The sequence below is a fragment of the Helianthus annuus genome, chromosome 3 (assembly GCF_002127325.2).
Source record: "Helianthus annuus cultivar XRQ/B chromosome 3, HanXRQr2.0-SUNRISE, whole genome shotgun sequence".
NCBI lineage: Eukaryota > Viridiplantae > Streptophyta > Magnoliopsida > Asterales > Asteraceae > Helianthus > Helianthus annuus.
Window position 1 is genome coordinate 32356168 of NC_035435.2, and position 19114 is coordinate 32375281.

The 19114-nt window shown below is 34.6% G+C and overlaps 1 protein-coding gene across 1 annotated transcript; it reads left to right on the top strand.

Moving 5' to 3' along the window:
* Positions 1–2318: 2318 nt before the first annotated feature.
* LOC110929887 (probable alpha,alpha-trehalose-phosphate synthase [UDP-forming] 11) lies at positions 2319–5433 on the top strand. The gene is made up of 3 exons (XM_022173074.2): positions 2319–4457; positions 4524–4797; positions 4991–5433. Exons 1-3 carry the CDS (start codon positions 2482–2484, stop codon positions 5291–5293), a joined length of 2553 nt encoding a protein of 850 aa, XP_022028766.1. The 5' UTR covers positions 2319–2481; the 3' UTR covers positions 5294–5433.
* Positions 5434–19114: the final 13681 nt, after the last annotated feature.

Here is a 19114-nt window from a genome sequence, read left to right on the forward strand (position 1 = left end):
GATGGTACGTTGGTTACTCTAACCAAAATAAAATATATAAAGGACGATCGTGCTGATAACGTGTTGTGAAACTAGCCTACTAGAACAAGATTATATAAGAGAACAATAGGGAGAAAGAGATTGATCTTATTATTGAGGTATATCTTTACAAAGGAATACGATGAATATATATAGGAGATGAAGTCTTGGAGAACAAGCTAATCTATTTAAGGAGTTGATAACCACATAATATAATATATTTATAACAATCTTCTTTTTTTATGTAATCTATCTTTTATTTTAGAGTAAACTTCTGTTTTGCTCCCTGTGGTTTGATTGTTTTAACGATTTTGCCCAAATCATTTAAAACGACATTTTTCCTCCAATAGTTTACTATGTTTTTCCCATTTTGCTCTCTGCATCTAACTCCATCCAAATTATTTGTTAATTGAAAAGGTATTTTCGTAACTAAAGTACTCTTAGTTTTATACTTGAAGTTACCAAAATACCATTTCAGTTAACAAACAATTTGGATAGAGTTAAAGGTAGGGAGTAAAATGAGAAAAACATAGTAAACTATTGGAGAAAAATGGTTATTTTTAAATGATTGGGGCAAAATCGTGAAAGCGACCAAACCACATAGAGCAAAACGAAAGTTTACTCTTTATTTTATTTACATTGCTTATTTTATATTTTTCTAAAATTGTGTACGCAGTTTATATTAGAGGGACTTTAAATGCGTAACCTATTTAAAATAAAGAAGTATGAAAATCGTGGAAATTTCAGTATGTACTATGATTATTATGATACATAATATACTTACATAACTCATTTTGTTTGTAACCCTTATTATCTTTGTTATATTATAAAGGATTCTTCTAGAATTTTTTTTTTAAAAGCGAATTTCTTCCTCCTCATGTTGTTTACAGATGTATGAAAATGATTAATTTACTATTTTGTTCCTATTATGATATTAATTATATATTTAATAAAATTAATATTTGATGACATAATATTTAATGATATAAATTCTACAAATATACTCTTTATTTATTGTTATTTATAACATAACATTTAACATTTATTAATTAGTTGAATTTAATATTTTAACTGTAAATTTCTTTTAATCATTTTTCCTTTAATATTACGCTAGGTATTTAATAATACGTGTTGATCAATTCAGGCCAGGCAGCATGTCGCGTCATATAGCAAGTCACATAAAAAGGGTTATTTCGGTTTAAGTCAAAACTGTTTTGAAAAAGACAAGTTCTAAGACGGGTTGGGTTAGATTACGCTTTCCAAAAGAGCTACGTTTACTAAATTTTATAACTAAATAGTAATTAAATTATATCTTATTTATAATATTATTTAAATTAACTAGCATCTTATTTAAAGGGTCAAAACAATTTCATGTCAAACCAACATTTAAGACAGATGGTTAGATTGCGCTCTCTAAAAGACCTACATTTACTTTTTGTATTTTTATAATTAAATACTTTAAATTATATTTTAATTATAATACTTTAATGTAAGATTTAAATTTACATAAAAATAATTTAAATTAAGTATTAGCTTATTGAAATACTTAAGTATATAATTATCAAATAATAATGATAATACCCAAATATAATCAGTGTTTAAGTCACGTTGAATTATTTTGCGCTATTCAAAAGAGTCATTGTGATACCCGTTAGATCACGCGAGCCAACCAACTAGTATGTTTTGACATGTGTGTTAATTCCACAGTAATAACCACGAAAACCAATGCCAATGAGGTAGTGGTTGAATGGTTGGGGAAAGAATTGGTGTTACTTGTAACTCAGATTCAATTTCCACTCACCTCACCATTTTCTGCGGCATCCAGGTGAAGAGCGAATACAGGCAACGCCGGTTCGACTTGGATGAGAGGCGATGTTTTACCGATTATTCCACTGTTATGCCTTCGAGCGGGTGGAGATCGTGTTTCCACGCATCTGGCGAGAGCCAAGGGACTGACGGCGGTTGAGTAGTCGATCTTGGGCACAACGTCAAATGTCACAATAATTGGCACGTCGTTTTTTGCCGTTAAAAAAAACCACAAAAACCAATATATAAAAAAAGAGTTAAAAAGTGAAGATTATCGTTTATTTCAGTCTTCTAATCGCTGTTTCTAAGATTTAATCTTCATTTTGTCTGACAAAATATTAAAATATTAAGTCTCATGACTTTGTATGTCTTCTTTTAAAATATAAACGTTTTAATTTTCAAATACACCAATATAATAATAACAATAAAATAATAATACCACCAAAATAATAATAAAAAAAATTATGATTTCTATTTATAGCTTTTCATTGATTTAGCCAACTAAAGTCGGTCTCTCTACTTCTTCGTTCTTATCCTCTCTCCATCACCACCACCTTCTTCTCCACCCCCAATTTCCATAAAATTCTCTTCAATTCCCCATCAATTACACCTCTGCAACACCCACTATACCCCCTCAATAATCCCCACTCAATTCAAATGTCCTCAATCTCCTCTTTCAATCTCCTCAATCTTGACGATTATTCCTGCGTAATCGACCGCCCCCGCATCCCCCGAATCATGACCGTACCCGGTATCATCTCAGATTTCGACCAACCCGAAATCCACCACTCCAATTGCCACAACTCCGGTCGCCGGATCATCGTTTCCAATCAATTACCGGTCAAAGCCCAGCTTGACCCGGATACCGACAAATGGGTCTTTGAATCCGACCCGGATTCACTCGTCTTGCAGTTAAAATCCGGGTTACGACCCGAAACAGAGTGCGTGTACGTCGGATCTTTACCCGTTGAAATTAATCTTTCGGATCAAGAAGAAGTGGGTCAAATGTTACTGGATAAGTTTAACTGTGTCCCCACTTTTTTACCGTTGGATGTTTTAAACAAATTTTACCATGGGTTTTGTAAACATTATTTATGGCCTTTGTTTCATTACATGTTACCCGTGACCCGGAAACAAGGAGTCCGGTTCGACCGGGCTCTGTGGAAGGCGTACGTTAGCGCGAATAAGATATTTGCGGATAAAGTGATGGAAGTGATCAACCCGGATGAGGATTATGTTTGGATACATGATTATCATTTGATGGTTATGCCCACTTTTTTGAGAAAACGGTTTCATCGGATCCGGGTCGGGTTTTTTTTGCATAGTCCGTTTCCGTCGTCCGAGATTTATCGAACGTTGCCCGTACGCGACGAGGTGCTTCGCGCGTTGTTGAATTGTGATTTGATCGGGTTCCACACGTTTGATTACGCACGACATTTTTTGTCGTGTTGTAGTCGGATGTTGGGGTTGGATTACAAGTCGAAAAGGGGGTACATTGGGTTGGAATATTACGGTCGTACGGTCAGTATTAAGATTTTACCAGTCGGGATCGATATGGGTCAGATTGAGTCGGTTAAGTCGTCGTCAGAAACCGCCGCGAAAGTTCGGGAACTATCGCGGCGGTACGAAGGGAAAAAGGTGGTTTTAGGTGTTGATGATATGGATATGTTTAAAGGGGTTAGTTTGAAGTTCCAAGCGTTTGGGAAGCTTTTGGATGAGTATCCGGTTTTGAGGGGTTTGGTGGTTTTGGTCCAGATCTTGAACCCGGCTCGGAGCAGGGGTCAAGACGTTTTAGAGGTCGAAAGCGAGATGCAAACCGTGGCTAGCGAGGTTAACCGTAAGTTTGCGAAAAATGGGTATGAACCCATTGTGTTTGTCACCGGGCCCGTTTCAACACACGACAAGGTTGCGTACTATTCGATAGCCGAATGTGTGGTTGTGAATGCGGTTCGGGATGGGATGAATTTGGTGCCGTATAAGTACACTGTATCGCGACAAAGTAACCGCGATTTGGATGAAGTGTTGCTCATGAATAAACCCGAAGAAGCCCGGAAAGCAAAAAAGAGTGTTATTATAGTTTCGGAGTTCATCGGGTGTTCACCTTCGTTAAGTGGTGCGATACGTGTCAACCCGTGGAATATAGAGTCGGTCACCGAGGCTATGTATTTAGCAATCACAATGCCCGAAAGGGAGAAGGAAATGCGACACGAGAAACATTATAAATACGTTAGTTCTCACGACGTGGCTTATTGGGCTAAAAGTTTCGATCAAGATCTCGAGAGGGCGTGTAAGGAGCATTTTCACAAACGGTGTTGGGGTGTCGGGTTTGGATTAAATTTTCGTGTGGTGGCTCTCGGTCCCAACTTTAGGAAGTTATCGGTTGAACACATTGTGTCGTCTTATAACAAGACGAATAGTCGATTAATATTGCTCGATTATGATGGTACTGTGATGCCACGCGGTTTGGTTGATAAAACGCCTAGTAAAGAAGTTATCTCGATATTGAACAACCTGTCAAACGATCCAAAAAACGTCGTTTTTATCGTGAGCGGCCGAGGGAAGGATTCGTTAGGCCCGTGGTTCGATTCATGTAAAAAACTAGGTTTGTCAGCGGAACATGGTTGCTTCACTAGGTAACCTCTTTCATTTTGTTCTAGTTTTGGTTTATGGTTTCCTGATATATTTTTCTTGAAATGTAGATGGAATGGGGACTCGGGTTGGGAATCTTGTGCGGCGACGGTCGATGTAGGCTGGAAGAAGGTGGCATTGCCGGTGATGGAGCATTACACCGAGGCGACGGACGGTTCTTTCATCGAGCCAAAAGAAAGCGCGTTAGTATGGCATCATGCAGAAGCCGATCCCGACTTTGGCACGTGGCAGGCTAAAGAGTTGTTAGATCATCTTGAGAGCGTGCTTGCTAATGAGCCCGTGATAGTCAAACGCGGTCAACAAATCGTCGAGGTTAACCCACAGGTAAAAAAAACTAAAATGCTTTTAACGTATAACATTTTAGCCGCTTATACAGTTAGGTGTGCATTTCGACCCATTTAGTTATAAACTTATAACCGGATCGAACGGGTCAAATATAAAAATAATATAATTTTTGTAGTTATGGTTTTTTTTTAAACGGCCAACGAATCCTCCAAATGGTATATGTTAATTACAGGGGGTGAGTAAAGGGGTCGTGGTGGACCGACTCGTCACAACTATGCAAAGCAACGGAAGACCACCCGATTTCGTGTTGTGCATTGGTGACGACCAATCAGATGAAGACATGTTCGAGAAAATCTCGAGTTCCGTTGGGAGCGGGATCGCTGAAGTATTTGCTTGTACCGTAGGACAGAAACCAAGTATGGCTAAATATTATCTTGATGATACGGTAGATGTCATTAAGATGTTACATGGGCTCGAAGCAGCTTCGACTCATGTAACGCGAAATACAGCATTTCATGTCGAAATGCAAACCTAGATTTAATTATTCTGGATTTTATAAAGAATGGATTTGACTTTTAAATAGTTTAGAAATTTAGAAATAGAATCAAGTAGTTACGTCCTTTGTAGTTTGTACAGACTATATATATAATTATTTCAATTTAAATGTTCGGATAATGTTTGAAGTTTGGTACAACAAGGATGACGTGGATTTTGTCGTTGGATATTTAGTCATGCTAACGTCTCAAAAACTCAAAATTTGTGGAAGTCAAAATACGGGGCCTAATTGGATTGAATAGGTTATCGACACGTACACGAAAAGTCTTATACAGTACTAAAACATTATCCATTATCCATTTAAAATAGAAACTTCATCTAGGATTATCCGAAGTTTTAACTTTTTTTTAGAGTTAATTGCTCGGATGGTCCCTGTGGTTTCACGTTTTTTCACGTTTAGTCCCCACCTTTTGAAAATAGCATGTATGCTCCCTATGGTTTGTCATTTTGTTACTCGGATAGTCCCCCAACATTTACTCTAGGGACTATCCGAGTAACAAAATGACAAACCATAGGGAGCATACATGCTATTTTCAAACTAACTGACATTTACTCAGGGACTATCCGAGTAACAAAATGATAAACCATAGGGAGCATACCTGCTATTTTCAAAAGGTGGGGACTAAACGTGAAAAAACTTGAAACCACAGGGACCATCCGAGCAATTAACTCTTTTTTTTATATAATACATCTTTGTTAAAAAAATCATAAATTATTAATGCATTTCATATCCATTTCTATTTCTATTTCTATTTAAAATATAACAATTAACGCTCAATGTATTAAACGATCAAAACGAGACGACTTTGTTAAGTGACATGTCGTTTCTAATAATGTGTATCCAACCTTTACTGAATGCTTATAAAGTTTTAACATGTTGATGTATAAAAGGTTCTTTCTTTTTATTTTATTTTATTTTTAAATGTTACTAACATCTTAACACCGTAAGGGTGTAGGGAGTGGTTAGACATTTGAAAGTGGTAAACTTCAAAATCAACCGATGAGAGTGTGCCATGTCAAAGTGGTAAACTATGCTTAAAAGTGTTGGCAATGGTTAGACACTTTATGAATTGGTAAACTATTTAAAAAAAAGAAAAAATGTGTGGTTGATTGAGATGGCATGAACCCACCACACACACCCCCTCTCTCTCCTTCCCTCCCTTCACCGCTTCGACAACCCATCACCGAATTGGTAAACCTTTGAGTGGTTAACTTATGTTGGCGGTGGTGTTCCCAATTGGTAAACTAAGTTAGTAAGTTTACCGCATGAAACCGCATCCACTCCGTATACCCTAAGTTGCCCCACCCAACCTACAGTTGTCTTCTCTGTCATTAACACCACCGACATCATGTGCCATCATTGTCGTCGTCTTTTGATCCTTTCTGAATTCGCAAACTGTATTTCGAGCTATTTTGAAGCACTTTAAAAAAAATCATATTGAGTAACTACCGTTCACCATGTACATCTCCTCTTCTCTCCTTGAGAGTGAAAATCCTCTCCATCTCCACTACGTCTTATGTCACACTTACACGAATAATTCTAGACACATAGGTACGTCTTCATTGATAATTACATAACAAGAAGCAAAGCCCTAAATTGAAAATGTCATAGAAACACATGGACAGACTATTGTTTTCCAAAATAAATGTCATCGATAATTTCAAAATATTGTGATACAAATTTGCTTTAATGAATCATGACCACTACATAATAAAATTTATTTTGGAACCTGTTAGAAAAATGAATTATTATATCATTTATATGCTGTTACATATTGTTATAAGTTTGTTTTAAGTGTGTTTATAACAGGTTGTATACATGAAGGGCTTAAGTGAAATATTAAAGGTTGCCGGTGTATTTACTAGAAGTGTTGGGGTGCAAAGTGTAAAGTGGCTATGATGTTAGTATATAACAAGAATTAGAGTTTTGAGATTAGATCTTATCACACTTGTTCTCTCTGTATCATCTTGTTAGATCTGTTAGTGTTTGTTCATCTTGTTGATCTCGTGTGTGAGATCATCTTGTATTTCTGTATCCTTTGTTAGTTTGTATTGTTATAGATCAACAGATAATCTGTATCAGTTGAGTTGATCTGGACAGTTGTATCGTTCATCGGGTCTTACATTCAGTAAGATCAAGGGTACTGGTTGGGTATTTTTTGGTTTGGTTTAACAATAAAGTTTTGTCACGAAATTCCGTGTTCTCGCTTATTTGTTGTTGATATCGTAGTTTTCAACATGGTATCAAAGCTCAAAGCTCTCGATCTTTGTTTTCCGCTGGTATTATCTCTGTTTTATGATTGTTTTTAGGTTATGATGGTTTCTGCGCTTAAGAAACCTTGTGGAGTAGATCGGAAAATTATTGGGATTCGTGCTGAATTAGGGATCTGGAAACCCTAGTCTAGGTTTTGTTGGGTGTTCGAGTTCTTTATAGCTGGTGAGAAGATCTATGTTGGTCTTTGTAATCCTTGAAGATTACAAAGCAAACTGACCAGATTTTATTAGTGTTTCATCTGATCTGAACTTTGTAATCCTAGAAGGTTACGCTTCATATCTGCTTAAAGGAGAGAGTTAAACGTGTTTGTAAGATTGTTCCATCCCTTAATGTTTTTGTTTTTTCACCACATCTGTTGTGTCTAGGCATTACTGTTGTCGGGGTAGTTTGGACCGGTGGTTTATTGAGTCTTGGCGCTATTTGTGCATTGTGTTGTGTATCTTGTTGGTTCTGCATATTGGTTGTCTTGTGTCTGTCATATAGGTTGTGGCTTTGTGTTAAGACTTATCCATACACCATTTGAGTGACGAACCTGGAATCTGGCCCTTGACACAGACTTGCCCTAGGTTCCTGTTTTTTATTGGTATTTGTATTGACTGTTTGTTAGTGATTAGTTGTTAATTGTTGATTGATTCTTAGTTGTGATAACATGGGTGATACTAGTTCTTCTGCAACTCTTATTAGTAAACTTGATATTGGTGATCCATTATATTTACATCCTAGTGAATCTAGTGCATTAACTATTGTTAGTATAAAACTAAAAGGAAATGAAAATTATTCTGTTTGGTCTAATGCTATGAGACTTGCTTTAGAAGCTAAAAATAGATATGGAGTTATTGATGGTAGGTGTGAAAAATCCAAAGATGATAATGTGTTGGCCAGTCAATGGGATAGTTGTAACTCAGTTGTTTTAACTTGGTTGTTGAATTCTATATCTGAGGAGTTGTTTTTAGGGCAAGTTTTTTCAAAACTTCCTATGAAGTCTGGTCTAATTTTAAAGAGTCTTTTGATAAGGTGGATGGTTATGTTGTTTATGATATCTATAAAAAGATAAAGTGTATTTCACAAAATGGTAGTATTGTTGTTGAATATTATAATAAGCTGATAACAATGTGGAAGCAGTTTGATGCTATGGTTCATCTGCCTTCCTGTTCTTGTCAGGCTGCTAAAGACTATAGTGATTTCGTAACCTTAATCAAATTAATGCAGTTTCTCATGGGTCTTGATAATGTTTATCAGCCTGTAAGAACAAATTTGTTAACATGAGAACCATTCCCTTCTGTTAAAGTTGCTTTCTCAATAATTTCTAGGGAAGAATCACATAGAATTGCTAGTAGTGGATCAAAAGGTCAGAATGTCTCATTTGTGTCTAAGTCAAATCAAACTTTTGATCCTAGGAGAAAAGTTTCTAGAGGTCCTAATCCTAACTTAAAGTGTTCTCATTGTAATATGATAGGACATACTGTTGATAGATGTTTTGAAATAACTGGATATCCTCCTGGTGTTAGAAGAAGACCATGAGGACAGTTTGTTAAGTCAAATGTCTCTAATAGTAATAAGTCCAACATGATAGTAGGGTCATCTAGTTATATTGGTGCTTCTTTGCCTTTTACTTCTGAGCAGATCTCTAAGTTGTTAAGTCTTGTTGGTGATAAGTCTGGAACTGAGCAGTAAAAGTCTAATGTGAGAGGTGAGTCCTCAAATATGTGTAATTTTGTTAATAGTTTTATCTGTTGTTCTGGTTCTATTAATTTTGGGTATGAATACAACTGGATTGTTGACTCTGGTGCTAATCAACATATGGTTAAAACTGATAAAAACATGTTTAATTGTGTTGATGTGTCTGAATTTGATTTAAAAGTTAGTCATCCAAATGGAACAAGTGTTAAGGTGTTAAAAATTGGAAAGTTAAAGTTAGTAAACAATGTTATCTTGGAAGATGTCTTTTATGTTCCTGATTACAGTGTGAATTTATTGTCTGTTTTTAAAGTGGCTAAGGATAATAAGATCATTGTTGTGTTTAATGAAAATAATTGTGTGTTATAGGATTTGAAATCAAAGAAAATCCTGGTGACTGGTAATCAGGATAATGGGCTGTATGTTATTGGAAAGAAAGGTAATTCTGTGAATATGTGTTATAATAGTTTTTTGAAGTCTAATATGTGGCACAGTAAGTGAGGTCACCCATCTGATCAGGTTTCTGTTTGTTTTAAAAGGAAGTCTTGAAATAAACTCTATTGAACTTGGTCGTTGTGAAATTTGTTTTTTGAAGTCTAATGTGTGGAACAATAGGTGAGGTCACCCATCTAATCAAGTTCTGGTTGTTTTAAAAGGAAATCATGAAATTAACTCTATTGAACTTGGTGCTTGTGAAATTTTTCATAAAGCTAAACATGTCAGAGTCCATTTTCCACTTAGTGAGCATAAAGCTAAAGATGCAGGTGATCTTGTTCACTTAGATTTGTGGGGTCCTTATATAGTATCTAGTTATAAGGGATATAAGTATTTTTTTTTTTACTATTGTTGATGATTTTCCTAGAACTGTGTGGTGTTATCTTCTTAAAAGTAAAAGGGAAGTATTTGAGAACCTGAGTAGTTTTTATGAATTAACTCTAACTCAGTTTAGAAGGAAGATTAAGATATTTAGAAGTGATAATGGGACTGAGTTTGTAAATAATAATCAAATGAAAGTGTAAAGTGGCTATGATGCTGGTATATAACAAGAATTAGGGTTTTAAGATCAAATCTTATCACACTTGTTCTCTCTGTATCATCTTGTAGATCTATTAGGGTTTGTTCATCTTGTTGATCCCGTGTGTGAGATCATCTTGTATTTTTGTATCCTTTGTTGGTTTGTATTGTAATAGATCAACTGATAATCTATACTAGTTGGCAATTTTTTGGTTTGGGTTAATAATAAACTTTTGTCACTATGTTATGTGTTATCGCTTATTTGTTGTTGATATCCTAGTTTTCTACATAACCATTTGATTTCATAAATAATTAGATGCCTATTTCTTATAAACAAGCCAATTAACTAGTGTTTGAAATTGAAACTGAAACTTTTATCTCATAGCCCCATAACACACAATAAACATATATATCAACACTGTAACCTATTGTTACAGATTAGAATCATTGCAAGGTAAGAGATTTATCTCGTATCATTTGTATGTGTAACAAATATGAGGTTTGTAGTCTAAAAGAGTCTGTCATCCATTGAACTAATCTTCTGAATTGAATTCTTTTTTGAAGACTGTAACATTTATTGATTTCTCGTGTATGAGGTTCATCATATTGGGTTATTAACAAAATACAATTAGCATGTCCATAATGATTATTTTTTATCAATTATTTAAGTGGTCTACAATTAACATGTCCATAAAGATTATTTTTTTATTTGTTATTTAAGTGGTCTAAATACTTTATACCGGTTTAAAATATATATATATAAATAAATAAATGAACTCGTAGTTTAATAGGTTACAAACCTATATGATATATTTGACTATTAGGCCGGAGGGTGTGGAGCCGTCACAACGACCACCTCACCTCCCATAGCGTCTGGAGGGCGCCACCAACCACATCGCCGTCTTCAAGGAGGGGCGCCATTGAAGGGGATTCACCTAGGGCTGTTCACGAGCCGAGCCGAGGCGAACCGAGCGGACATTTGCTCATGCTTGGCTCGTTTACAAACCGAACAGAGCAGAGCAACTCATTTAAAACCGAGCCCCAAATCAAGCAAGCATTTTCCGAGCAGTAAATATTCCGAGCGATGTTCGAGCGATTTGGACAACCATGTCGCCTGTTTTAAATTTGCTGAGAGAGATAGTGACAATGTTGGGTCTCAAGTTTTATGTCTTTAAAAACAAGCACATTTCATAGAATAATATTTTTCTTATGAATACGAATGTTGTGGCCGATGAGGCAATGATCATATTGCACGAACAATGACGTTGAGATCAGGAGACGGTCGACTTAGGGTAACGACATGAAACATTAAGACGATGAGCAGACTGTGGTTTATGGGTTTAGGGTTTAACTTTTAGACTTGATATTAATTTTTTTTATTGGCGTGATTGTGCTAGTACGTATAGATATAGCTGTAAATTTGTACATAGTGGACCAAATCTAATAGAGTGGTATATATAAAACTATAAATTTAATTTATATTGAAGTATATATGTATGTGTAATGTGTGTATATATAGGTGTGTGTGTGTATATATGTATATTTCATATTTGTGTATATATATGTGTATATACATGTTTATATATGTATGTGTATATGTATTTGTATATATATACTAATTAAAAATAATAATTCGATCCGAACCGAGCGGAGCGGAGCTTTGCTCATGCTTAACTCGTTTACAAACCGAACCGAGTAGAGCGGCTCGTTTACAACCGAGCGTCAAATCGAACGAGCATTTTCCGAGCAATTTCTGAACGAGCGTTGAGCGAGCGACGAGCGTTGAGTGATTTGAACGGCCCTAGATTCACCACGGTAACGAGGAAGAAGCATGTGTTCAGGTGGGGCCCACCTGATTTCATCCGATCAAATCTTTTTTTTTTTAATTTTATTTAATATGAGGCTTTATCCCACATTCTGCAAGTTAAGGAAATGCGTGATAAAGCCCCCTGGCTGACGTAGAACCTACATAACGCTGCGCCATGTCCTGATAAAACCCCTAGTGACTCCATCCCACACCCCATAGCCTTAGAATTTAGATATTTGCCGTGGAGGATAATGCTTTGACTTAATAGATTACAAACCTATATGCTATATTTGACTATTAGAATTTAGATATTTGCCGTGGAGGATAGTGCTTTAACTAGACTGATGTAGTCAACCTTGGCTGAATATAAAATTTAAACTAGATAACTACTTGGAAATCCCAACGAGTCGAACTTGTAAACTCTTTTCGTATATTTTATAACTAGGTTAGAACCCCGTGTATTACACGGGTTGAATAAATATAATTTTATATATTAAATAATAAAAAGTTATATCTTTATGAACCCGTATATTGTACAGGTTAAATAAATGTAATTTTATATATATATCAAATAACAAAAAAAGTTATATCTTTAAAAACATGTGTATTGTACGGGTTAAATAAATGTAATTTTGTATACTAAATACTAAAAACGTCGTATCTTTAAAAACCATGTGTATTACACAGATTAAATAAATATAATTTTGTATACTAAATACTAAAAACGTCGTATCTTTAAAAACCCCGTGTATAATCGGGTTGAATAAATCAACCAAATATAAAAAAAATTACATCCTTAAAAATCTCGTATGTTACACGTATTGAATAGATCTAAAAAAAGTTATATCTTTAAAAACCATGTGTATTACACATATTAAATAAATGTAATTTTGTATATTAAGTACTAAAAACATCGTATATTTAAAAATCTCGTGTATAGTCAGGTTGAAAAATCTACCAAATAATAAAAAAAAATCATATCTTAAAAACCCCGTGTATTACACGTGTTGAATAAATCTAATTTTACATAGCAAATGATAAAAAGTTATATCTTTAAAAACTTCGTGTATTACACGGATTATATAAATGTAACTTTGTATAGTAAATAATAAAAAAGTTATATTTTTCAAAACCCTGCATTTTGCACGAGTTGAATAAATATAATTTTGTATACCAAATAATAAAAAAAGTTATATTTTTAATAAATTAGGATAACATTTAATATTAATTTATTATTTATATATTTAATATAAGATAAGTAGGAAAGAGATGTATTTGTTTTAAAAATATATTAAATTAACAATTTAGATTTCAGGATAATATTTTATTAAAGGATGATAAGATTTAATATTAATTTATTATTTATTTAGTTAATATAAGATCAATATAAATTTGAGGATATCTTCAATGAATGACATGTGTCCAAAATTTGGTTTCTTTTATTATAGTAGTTAGATTAGATGTTAGATTATATCTTTTACTATTTTTTTTCCAATCACTCTTATATGTTTATAAAATTAAAATTAAAATACGTATCCTTGTTAAATCTTAATACATATTCAATTTATGTTTGATACATAAATAAATGATCTTTTATTGTTTTACTACAATCTATCTATTTGCTATAATAAAAGAAACCGATTTTTAGACACATATCATTCATTGAAGTTATGCTCAAATATATACATATCTTATATTAACTAATAAATAATAAATTAATATTAAATCTTATCATCTAAATATTAATAAAAGACTACAAATAATGCCACATGTTATTCTTTCCTTCAACCACATAAATTTTATTTATTTATTTAATTAATATATTTCTTTTAATACTAATAACCAATATATATAAAAATCACTTATCTTTATCTTTATCCTTATCTTTATTTTAATATTAATAAATCCAATTAATAATATTATAAATATCTAAATCTAATATCTAATAAATTATTAATATACTTGACCCTTTGTTTTTTTCACTTATTAATAATATTACCCAAAACTTTTATACTTTTGCAATTTAGACCCTTCGTTTTTTTTACTTATTAATCTAAAGCTTTTCATCTTTTCCAATTTAACCCCAACTCTTTTTAATTTTCAATTTTGTTCCACCATACTTTTCATCATTCCCAAGCTTTTCGTTTCATCTAAATTTTGTGAGTTAACGCACCGCAACGTGAGTGTAGGGCTCAACATTTTTCGTATATTTTTCCCGTTTGGCCCGTCAAAACACATCTATGTTTCTCCGTTTGATACGTTCGTCGCAACACACGGGTCCTGGATTAACTTAGTTATTTTTTCTATGTTTTACGTTTCAATTTAATTTATCTGCAACGAGCATACGCAATTCAAATATTTTACGTTTGTTTTTTGCTCGGCTTTATTTTTTTTCGTTTTTATTTATTTTGTTTTTACGAGTTTTCTGGTGTTGGTGATCGCTGATAATGGTATAGCATTGATACTACTTGACACAGTTTTACGACAACCGCTGCAACGCAGGGGCTTAATACTAGTATTTTAATAGAATATTATTCTCAAATCTAAATGTTAATTTAAATATTTTTTAAAACAAATACCTCTCTTTTCTACTTATCTTATATTAAATATATAAATAATAAATTTATATTAAATATTAATTATACACGGGTTTTTTAATGATACGACATTTTTAGTATTTAGTATACAAAATTACATTTATTTAATCTGTGTAATACACATGGTTTTTAAAGATATAACTTTTTTTATTATTTGATATATAAAATTACATTTATTTAACCCGTACAATATACGAGTTTAATAAAGATATAACTTTTTATTATTTAATATATAAAATTACATTTATTCAACCCGTGTAATAAATGGGGTTTTAACTTAGTTAGTCTAATATCTAATATCACATAATACACTTATATGGATTCTTTGTTAACTCGTCTTAATCCCCCTCCCCCTGGTTGTCGTGTGGGGGCTTAAAATCATGTTGTTGCGGGGCTTGAGGCATAAAACCATGCTATGTAGCAATTGAACAATGGCCAAAACCAAAAACACATAAACGAAAACATGAATTTCTAACACCAAATGATTCATGTGACGTAAAATGTAAACAAAGTCGAATTTATGCCGACACGTCTTTAAAAGTGGAGGAGTAAAAAAACCCTGAGGAACCGAATATAACCATCAAACAACATGCCAAGTACCAATTACGAACAACCATCAAATCCGAAAAAAACATAAACATAAACTAATAAAAAAACTAAAGTCATTTACCTTTGTAGAAAATTACAAAAAATCAAAGTTTGTTAGAACAATCATTCCTTAACATGTTATGAATTAACATAGATGTATATAACTAGGTGTTGCCCCGCCCGCGTTGCGGGGCGATTGTCGTATAATTCTCAATCAATTAAAAAAAGATTACTATATTTTGGTAGGAAAAAAAAAAACAAAAACGATGATAAGACCGTAATTTTGGGCTCAAAGCAAAACTGTAATTTTTCAGGACTAATGAGCGAGTGTTAGGCGGCTCCTTGACACGAAAAAAAAATAAATAAATAAATCGAGTAAACCAATTAAAACAAAAAACCTTAATAGTTTTGCTAAAAAAACTAAAATGCCTGGAAAAACGTAATTTTTAACTGAGGGCGAAATCATAATTTTAATTCAGGGATAAAATCGTAAATTAAATGGACCAATGAGGGAGTCCCAGGAAGCTGCCGGCATGAGTGTAATTTTACACTGGGGGAAAAATTGTGTTGGTGCAGTCATCTGTCGTCTTCGTCTTATGTCGAGTCTCGGGTTCGTTGCAGATCAGATTGGGCAAGAAATCAAGAGAATTGAAAGCCTGGCCGTTTGAAGGATATCTAGCCGTTTGAAGAGGCTTCTACTTGAAGCCCTTCCGTTTGATCTTGACCGTTTGAGTGGTGATCGTTTGAGTGAAGCGTCCGTTTGAGCATGTTCAAACGGACAGGATCTGTTAGTATAAATATCGTTCAAACGAGTTCATTTGTAACGATTCGAAAAACTGATACCGAGGTGCTGCCGGTATTTCCTCGTACTGTAATCACTGTCATTTTAATAGAAAAGAGGTTTAAGGTGTAAATCAAGTTGTTTTCTAGTGCGTTTCTTAGTATTCCGCCTCTGAAACGTACGAGAGCTCTTCCGAACGACTCATTCAGGTCGAGATCGATCCTACAATTGGTATCAGAGCTCAGGACGAGGAGTTCTTGCCATATTCAGCTTGGAAATCTGATTTTCCACACCTTCTGTTCAAAACCGATACTTTTTATGGTCAAAATCAGCTCAAAACTTCACACTGTGTTCGGAATTGATAACTGACAAAGCCTTGAAAGTTTCAGACTGAAAATCGAAGTAAAATTGATAAAAATTGGCTGTTCGTTTGAAATCATTCGACAAAATGATGACGTCATGAGACCTTCCGTTTGAAACCAGGTCAATCGTTTGAACTGATCGTTTGAAAACAGTTCCCATCGTTTGAAGCTGTTGTCCAATCGTTTGAACCAGATCCTGTCGTTTGAAATCACAACCTATCGTTTGAAAAGTGATACTGTCGTTTGAACAATATCTGTTCGTTTGAAAGCTACTTTCTGTCGTTTGAAAGTCCATTGTTTGAATCAGCTACCGTTTGAACTGTGTAGTCCGTTTGAAAGCTGTTTAGTTTGTGAAATATGGATACCGAGTACTACAACGCATTTGCAACACCATTGAGTCCAGCTGCAGTTGTTCAAGCTATGAATTTAGATAATGAGACAGGAACTACTCAAAAACCACCAAAATTGATGAGTATCGAAGAATATCATGGATGGAAAGATCGTTTTGAAAACTGGGTTCAAGCCAACCATCTAAGATCGTGGGAGTGCATATTAAAGAAATATGTGTTACCGTGTACTGATATGCATGTTGAAAAAGAATTATCAAAATTCACGGATCAAGAACGGGTTATGTACAGAGCAGAAAAGATGATGATCAGTTTGCTTCAACAAGCCATCAAAGAAGACATCTTCATACTGCTTCAGCATGATAAAACTTCAAAGTCTATTTAGGATGCTCTTTGTATTAAGTTTGAAGGCAGTGAAAATATGATCAAGAGCAAGAAAGCATTACTAAAGAAAGAATTTGATCTTTTTAGTAGTTTACCTAGAGAAGATACAAAGCAGCTTATTGAACGGTACTGTCATTTAGTACGATCCATGTCGATGCTTAGTATAAAGAAGGACAGAGATGAGTGGGTAGACAAGCTGGCTGATGCGTTACCACAGAAAGAATGGGGAACTTATTTGATGATTCTGAAGAATACAGGTGTTTATGAAGGATTAACAATTGGGCAGTTTATCGAAAAGATCGAGAGTCAGAATCTGGAACAGCAGAAGATCGCTAGGATGAACAGTCCGAGTGGTCAACAGGATGTGAAAATGTACTACAGGGTAGTATTCCGGCTCCTAAAGCTGAGAGAAGTCCGAAAATTCAAACTGCGTTCAGTGCTGGAGATTCATCTGAAAAAGCTGATCAGGGTTCGAAAAACAGCAGCAGCGGGTTCTCATTATTTCCGAGTGTCAATCCCAAAGAGTCAAAGACAAGTGTTCAATCTCAGGGAACAAAGACAGGAAATGGATATGTGATTCAATGCAACATAGCTCTCAACCTTCCAGAAGGTCAAAGCTTCTCTGAAGATACTGCGAAAGACCACATGGCACTTCTGGGTTCTGTTCTGTTATCCTATGAAGGTCTGGTTGCTGGTCGGATCGGAAATCCTATGCTCACCAAAGAGGATTACGATCAAATAGACGCCGAAGAGATGGAACTCATGGATATCAAATGGTGTCTTGCAGGTGTTCTTCGACGTGCTGAGAAGTTCAAAACCATCACCGGGAGAAATGACTTTCTTGATGCTCATGTTTCTACTTTAGGTTTTGATAAATCTAAAGTTACTTGTTTTCGATGCAGGGAGAAAGGCCATTTCAAACGGGAGTGTAAAGGTAGAGAAGCTAGTGGAGCACAGAATCCATTCGGAAAAGATGACTACTACCGTAAAGCTATCTATCAGCAAGTTGGTCAATCTCAAGAACCACAGACAGCTCATGGAAGAAAGATTGAAGGTCCCAAGAGAGCATGTTTGGTAGATTTCAGCTGGAGTGATTACATATCATCTGAAGGCAAAGCAGCTCGCATAATTGATCAAGATGATGAGAAACTACCAGAAGGTTTTAGTTGGGATATGTTTGTTGATGAAAAAGGAGAGTTCAAAGCATTCATTGCCAAGATTGTCAAAGAGCCGGATTTGTTTGCTACTTAGATGAAATCTATTGGGGTGAATGTGTCTAGTGAGGATGAAAAGTCTGTTGCGTCTGATGAAAATTCAGAAAGTACCGATGAACTTTCAGAAAGATCTGGAGAAATTTCAGAGGGTTCAGATGAGAGTTTATCAAGTTCTGATGAGAGTGTACAGAATGAGGTTGTTTCAGAAAAAGCAGTTGTATTTGACAAAACACCGTCTGATTCGGGTGTTTCAGATGCTGATTCTGAAAAATCGGTTCAATTTGATCAATCACCAGATCACAGTAGCAGTGATGATGAAGAAGAGAAACATATTAATGTTGCAAAATCTCATCTTTCTCCTGAAAGTTTTAATTTCTATTTTGCAGATCGCATGGAGAAACTGAAGGAGAAAAGAGCTACTAAAGAACAACAAAAGAAATCTGATGGTGATGTTCAAAATGTTGAAAGCGCTGCTGAGAAGATTACCGAAGTTGTGAAAGAAGAAGAGAAGTTGACTGAAGCTGAAAAGGTGATTGAAGTTGTGAAAACAATCGAGGTTGAGAAGATTGTTGAAGTTGTCAAGCCTTGCGTAAAGTGTTTGGAAGCTTGCAAGGAATGTGCAGCAAAAGACGACATTATAGTTGAGTACGAAAAGAAGAAGGAGCAGTTACTGTTCAATCTCAATTATGTGAAAGAATCTTATGATGTCTTGAACAAAACAGTAACTGGTCTCCAAAAGACAAACTCAGAAAGAG

Bases quoted from the DNA above. Each gene is read 5' to 3' on its own strand.
- LOC110929887 (XM_022173074.2), top strand. From the start codon at position 2,482: ATGTCCTCAATCTCCTCTTTCAATCTCCTCAATCTTGACGATTATTCC. The intron at 4,458-4,523 runs GTAACCTCTTTC...CTTGAAATGTAG, and splicing joins GAACATGGTTGCTTCACTAG to ATGGAATGGGGACTCGGGTT. The intron at 4,798-4,990 runs GTAAAAAAAACT...TGTTAATTACAG, and splicing joins TCGTCGAGGTTAACCCACAG to GGGGTGAGTAAAGGGGTCGT.